We start from the raw sequence: 6,362 nt of genomic DNA on the forward strand, positions 1-6,362 counted from the left end.
ACGCGAGAAACCGCGGCAATCACGGCTCCTCCGCGCAATGACTTGCTCAAGGGAACACAAGGCTCAGGCTCGCTGTCGAACGACTTCCACTACGGTTGAGACAAACATCGATGAGACTCATTGTGAGAGGTACTCATTATTTATCCGAAGGAATTCCACCTATGTTGAGTTACAGTCGCCAAGTCAACAGATTGCTTTTCCTCAGAGATAACTATAACATGTGCAACACCGAGATTCAATATCTACTCCAAAGACATTTCTTTCATTGATCATAATAAGGTCGATCCATAATGAGGTCGACGGACTTTTCTCTGATCTAAGAGGAGGAATTATCAGGCATCGATGGGGAGTCAGGTCATTCACCCGGGGGGCAATCCTGAAAAAAATTCCGGGCTCGCTCGTAAATAATAATCGTTGGCAGGACTCTTTTCCACGGATACATCAACTCAAATTGGGGAGCATCCATGGCATCCGATGCGGCGAAATGAATTGTCTTCCATTTTCCCGGTGGACCGTCGCATCTTCAGAAATGCGATATCTATTCTCCGATTGGAGCACGACTGCGGGTCTGATGCAGTCAAATTATTTACTCATATTTTACACGGGACTTGGGTCAAGGTACAGTGTCGCTAATCGTGACTCTTCAGGAACTCAGAAAGACGAGTCTCGGCGCCCTTACCGCCGTGAGTGAGTCGTGATGATACCGACCGATTGAGTACATTCAAACTTGAGTGTTGAGGGTGAGGGGGTCAAGGGACTTTCATTCAGAATCAAATCCTAAACCAGGAAGAGCCTAACATAGCATCGCTTGTGAAGCTCGAATCGTCTGGTTGCTCGCTAAATCTCTCCGAGCGTCAATCTGTTCCTGCCGTTACTCGCATCGGGTTTCCGCCGTCACTTCGACTTCTCAAAGGTACGACTCTGAGAAGTTGAAGTCTGAATGAGATGCCCTTGAGCCTCGCTTTATGCACGAAGCTGAACCCCCCGTAACGTAACCCGATTCTGACATTGGATCGGTCTGGAGCGGCGTTCCTTGTCTGCAAGGAATCGATGGTTGAAGAGTCACTGGAGGACGGATCGCCGTTGCGGGGGAAGCACGACTTTCTACGCCATCTGAAAGACAGAGCTTCAGCTTAACGAGTTCCAAAGAACGAAGTCGCGTCGATCCTCGTAAATTAAGACATAGAGGGAGTAACCTTTTGTGATCTTGGTCTGATCGTCATTACGGACGGCTATCGCAGAATTCTCCAAAGGATGCACTCTGGCGAGTTTGGCTCTTTCGGCGAGCTTAGTTTTTATCGCTTCTATCTGATCCTCTTTCTGTAAGTATATGAACGATAGTGTCAGTATGCCATCCCGACCCGATAGATTATACCGAAAAGCGCTCCCTGAAGCTTCTTATCCCCAGGAAGGCCTGGGGCTTCTTATCCCCGAATACTGCGCCCGGGAACCTCTTTCCGAAACCCCTCGACGTTCCCAAACCATGGCGCGTCTCAGCTTCCCGATATCAGGAAGAATGGAGATTATCTAGAACACGATCGAGCGCCTCACCTCTTGTATCTGTTTCTTCAGAGATTCATTCTCCATCTGTAACTTGCGGAGCTTCTCTTCTTCCTCGCGGGAACTGACATTATCGGCTAGACCTCGACAATCCTGTCTCTCCCTCGGCCGTCGGATCAATTCTGCAATCTACCGATGAAGATGCAATAAGTTTATCCATGTCGAGCTCAAAATCTGCCGGCCACAATCATCGAATGGCTGCGTTGGACCTTTTGCCGAGTTCCCTGAAGCTAATGCTTGAAACTCGGCATCCGTACATTCACCGGGCATGCTTGCCCTGGCTACGGAACTCCCTCGGGATATCTGGACACCATTCCTGGCGCCGATTCTCACCTTAGGGATGAACACCAGCGTCATGGAGATGTAGGAACAGAATATTATTGCGAGAGCCACGAATGCGAAGCAGGCGTCCTGCTGTGATCCGATAACCTGATGGAATGTGATGAAACCTAGTTAAGTGGCTCCAAGGCTCGTCGCGCCGTCGGGAATTACCAGCGGGAATCGCGACCGCGATGTGAAGGTGAATAGCCAGAACAGACGTACCATTGTAACGGGTGTGGTGATCAAGCAGAGGATGACGACGTTATAGATTGACATTCCCACCAGGCGACTGTCATTGAGGAGCTTGATTTTGACAGATCTTGTTTCGTAGGCTAGAAATATCCCGAATAGCAGGACCAGTCCCTGGAATCCGAGATAGAACAGGTGAGAAAGTTCCGGAAACTCGATATCCGGCGGGCGGAGAAACTAGGTATTTGTACGGATAGCGGACAGACGAAAGACGGGTCTTACTTTGTACGAGTACATGACACCGAGCCAGATATTATGATGTACCGAAACGCATAATTCCAGTTCCGGCTGGATCTTGACGTCCTCATCTATGTCACCCGGCGGGTCTTCATGTGGAAATATTTGAATTTTGCGCTGCAATGGAGGACCTGCGTTAGCGAGCATACTCAGTCAAGTATTCTAATGGTGACGATGCTCGCCTCCTCGATTGCGTAGCGCGTGTCTACTGACCTGCATTGGATCGATCACCGTCCATGCCACCAGAATAATGAAGTCGATCGACAAGAGCACTCCCACGATCGAGTACAGCTTCCACGACTTGATTTTCTGCAACTACGAGTTTCGTTAAATCGGGCGACCGGTCGATCAGCAGCCACGGGTGACACGGAGTACCTCCATTCTATTCAGAAAATCATTATCCTTGCAGCGGCTCATCGAGCTGCTCGATCGACTCCAAGGCCGGCGCATTTGTAGCTACCTCAACTTTCGATTCGGCTTTCGCTTTCGTAGCCAATCGATGGACTCGCCAAATTTTCGAGAACATCGAACCGAAGGCCAGACTGAAGCCCGTGGTGAGAAGCCACGCACGCGACTGGCAAATGTGCGGATACAGCGAAACTTCGACGAATTGACCGTCGAGCCCTGCAATCAGCGACGTTTTATGAAAACTTTCGTCACCTGATATTCATGGTGAAAACGCTCGATGATCACTGTGCCCCTCGAGCGGCTCAGGATGCCGCTGCGGTATAAGTTTGCGTTCGTTCACGTACCCAATAGCGCGACGGAGAATTGACACACGATCACGCCAACAAGGAGAATGTTATTGCACGATGGATGTGACCATGCGATGTATCTGTGGGGAAGAGTTTAAGTACCATATCGCCCCCGCAAACTTCTTTCTTGTTTCTGGGATGGTACTCCTTCAAAGACTACTCACCGCGAATTTCTGAAGACCCAATTGAAAATGAGGAGACCAATCGCCCAAATGATTCCAAGGAAGGCGACCGTGGTCATTCCGAGGAATAATCCGAGGGAAACAGTCCGCAGTGTTGTCTGTCAGGGAGAATTATGCAAGGTTGTCATGACTCGGGGTAATCGACCGAAATGATCCCCCCCCGTATCGCTCTCGTTTGGGCGACGAGAATATCCCTGTTTCGCACCAACCTTTATGATTGTTCGATCTTGGGGCGGCTTTCCGTCAATCCATTGTGCTTCGTTGATAGTTTTCTGGTAGTCGTCCGTCGGATAGTCGTAATACCCGATCTTGTAGTAGGTCCCGTCTGAAGAGCCAAAGGATCAGATTCTCGGATTCATTCCCGAGCGAACTATTATTTTCTCTTGAACGCAAATAACTCTTCACTTACTGATCATCTGCTCTATCTGAGTCTGAGCCATACGATCTCCCTTCGCCGAGAAACTCACGTAGCCCTGCATGGAACGAAGCGCCCCATGAATTGGTGAGAAGTTTCGAAATAGCTCGAGCTCTCTGATGGATCAGACAGACTCACCGACACTCCGAGGAATTGAGTGGCGTTCATGGCCTTCCATAGTTCTCCCATAATTCTTTTATTGGTATAAGTGAAATTCTCGATGGGCTCTCCCCTTTGCTTGAGCCGAGCAATGGTCTTGTTGAGAGCCAGGGCTACAGCCCAGATGGCGTCGTACGCCAGGGGCGCTTCCTGTTTTCGAAATAGGGAATCAGTCTGCTCTGGTCGCTTTTCCCCGAAAATCGCCGGTGCATATTTCCAATGGGCCCCGAGCGAAGTCGTGAAAACATCAGAACTTTTCGATATCTATACCTGGAAGCCTTCGGGTCGTCTTCCGTTGGTGTTGTTGTCCTTCTCCAGGGTTTGTATGTAACGATCCATGAAAGTCCGAGAGGTCTACAGAAAGAGAGAATCCATGTGTATCTACCGACATGTTCTCCGACATGACAAAGCTCTTGTTCAACGAAGATGCTGATTATTCCGTCAAAGGCCGTAACAGAGAGGAAGGGAACATGCCATTCCAGAGATTGTTTTGTTTTCTTCCTTATATAACATCAGGGCTTCGGTCGTGATGTGTCCCTCGAGAGCTTGCTTCAATTCCTCCGTTGTGCAGTTGTGTCCCTGGAAGTGAATCGAATTTCTTGGTTCTCCGTCCGAATGAGCTCCGAACATTTTTTAGCCGGATTCGCCCGCACAATGTGCTCGCCCGATGACCGAACCTTGTCTTGTATTGTGTACCAATCGTCCTCATACCAACCGATCAGGAGCCATACGTATTGTTTTCCAAATATTTTTTGCCTGAAAATAAAACGTCATTTTTTCTTGCAATCTCTCCCCGTATCCCTTTCAGAGGATTTCGGCGACTAGCTCCACATACGGACCTGTAGGCTTCGCAGAAAACCCGACGAGCCGCAGCTACGTAGAACATACCCACGATTATCCTAGCATCTTGCCTCTGGAAAGTCATGCCGGTACTTTAAAAGTCACAGAGATCCTCAGATGATGCAAACATCGATGCAGTACACTCTCCCATCGATCGAAGGAAACTTCACCTTGAGAGTCTTAACGGCGTCCGTAGGATCTGTTATGAAATTGACTCGGGAGACGACTTCGATATTCGCCTCTTTGCATCGAGCTTCAAGATCCACGCCCGTCTGTGGACGACGAAGAGGTCACACTCAAAAGACGGAAAGGAAATCCCATATGGAGGCGATTCGAAAATATTCATACCGAGGTAAACACTTCTTCGGCCTCCTGGATGATGGCGATTCGAGACCAGTCAAACATCTTGAAAAGTTTTATTCTGGTTGGATTGTGTATCGTCGCTGACGGATGTGTCCTGAAGAAAGTCGGGAATCTATGGCGATTCGACAACGCTGGACTCGACGACCCGTACGATACCTGCGAGAGCGATGGTCCGGTTCACAGGATTAGAATTTTCCTCGATGGTCTCTTCTCGACGGTCCCGTAGTTATCAATTTCACTGCCCAGAAATAAGTAATACACACCACAACGAGATTCCACATTTTTGCTGCCTCTCCGATGGTCGATGAAACGATTGAGCAACCACCGAGCATCATGAGCTTAGTGGGAGGATCGTACAAGAGATCGTACATTTCACTGGCAGCCTTTCCAGGATTGCACTGAATTTGACAAGATGAAGTAGGTCACTCCGAGGAAGTCTGTGAGCCACACTTAGGTCCTTGAGTGGGTTAGATGCACGTCTGTTTACAATTATTTATTACCTGGCTGTCTCTCCAATGAAGTCGAAGTTTATAACCGGATAAAAGGTCGGTGCGGTTGTTGACATCTTCAAGTGCCATGAGAGCGGCTGGCAAACACCCTTGACCTCCGAGCCATCCTCCATGCCCTATGTACAGAGAACGACCCATATTATTTGAGGATAGCTAAAGCGACAATTCTCTGGGAAGTCTGGAGATTCGAAGAGAAATAGTCACGGAGGCTGAAGAAGTCGCAATCTGTTGCGATCTTCGAGTCCTCATATTTTCCCCAATCGACAGTATCCGATAGTTCTTGATGGAAGATATGCCCCAGACTCCCTGGAGCAGGGCGAATTCCCAGTGAATCGTTCCTATTCCGATTGCCCACCTTGCATGGGGAACACTGCTGCCAAGTGCAGCTCTTTCGGTTCACGAACATGTCGATGGGAAATCCGATGATGGCTGTGCCCAGTCCCGTGGTTCCTATGACCGTCGCTGAGCGAGATCTCGCATAATGCAATCAAAAAAAACGCAACTCGCTTCATCCTTGCTGTTTTCCTTTGGAAAATTTCCCAAGGACCTGCCGTCTAGTTAATCCGACGAGGAGACATTTCTCCGGTGGCTTTACACTCGGTCAATTAGTGTCGCGCTCATTCTGAATAAGAACTCCTCGGTCTGAGTACAAGTCACAGGATCGAATTCCTTATGCAGTCCACTCCTCGAAACTCATATTATGATGTCGGGGAAAATCGCTCATTGTGAGCCGCCATTTTGGATTGGAGCTCTCTTGCGCGGCTCTCCTCCA

The 6,362-nt window shown here is 49.0% G+C and overlaps 1 protein-coding gene across 1 annotated transcript; it reads right to left on the bottom strand.

Moving 5' to 3' along the window:
• Positions 1-747: 747 nt before the first annotated feature.
• On the bottom strand, positions 748-6,319 carry GABA-B-R1 (gamma-aminobutyric acid type B receptor subunit 1). Its single transcript, XM_003747475.2, has 22 exons — positions 5,946-6,319; positions 5,582-5,706; positions 5,345-5,479; positions 5,067-5,237; positions 4,889-4,990; positions 4,718-4,791; positions 4,556-4,634; positions 4,353-4,457; positions 4,149-4,232; positions 3,858-4,028; positions 3,714-3,777; positions 3,514-3,629; positions 3,287-3,402; positions 3,120-3,202; positions 2,828-2,991; positions 2,581-2,682; positions 2,353-2,484; positions 2,104-2,244; positions 1,894-1,989; positions 1,552-1,689; positions 1,197-1,320; positions 748-1,113 (listed from the first exon to the last, which is right to left on the bottom strand). The coding sequence occupies exons 1-22, from the start codon at positions 6,100-6,102 to the stop codon at positions 908-910; spliced, it is 2,685 nt and encodes an 894-aa protein (XP_003747523.1). The 5' UTR covers positions 6,103-6,319; the 3' UTR covers positions 748-907.
• Positions 6,320-6,362: the final 43 nt, after the last annotated feature.

This window comes from Galendromus occidentalis, unplaced genomic scaffold, assembly GCF_000255335.2.
Source record: "Galendromus occidentalis unplaced genomic scaffold, Mocc_1.1 scf7180000077522, whole genome shotgun sequence".
Classification (NCBI taxonomy): Eukaryota; Metazoa; Arthropoda; class Arachnida; order Mesostigmata; family Phytoseiidae; genus Galendromus; species Galendromus occidentalis.

What these genes read in the sequence shown, in the direction of transcription:
- GABA-B-R1 (XM_003747475.2), bottom strand. Translation starts at nt 6,102, where the DNA reads ATGAAGCGAGTTGCGTTTTTTTTGATTGCATTATGCGAGATCTCGCTC. An exon ending in TTCATTGGAGAGACAGCCAG is followed by an intron (nt 5,480 to 5,581) that starts GTAATAAATAAT and finishes TGTCAAATTCAG; the next exon opens with TGCAATCCTGGAAAGGCTGC. An exon ending in CGCTGGTGTTCATCCCTAAG is followed by an intron (nt 1,690 to 1,893) that starts GTGAGAATCGGC and finishes CTTCATCGGTAG; the next exon opens with ATTGCAGAATTGATCCGACG.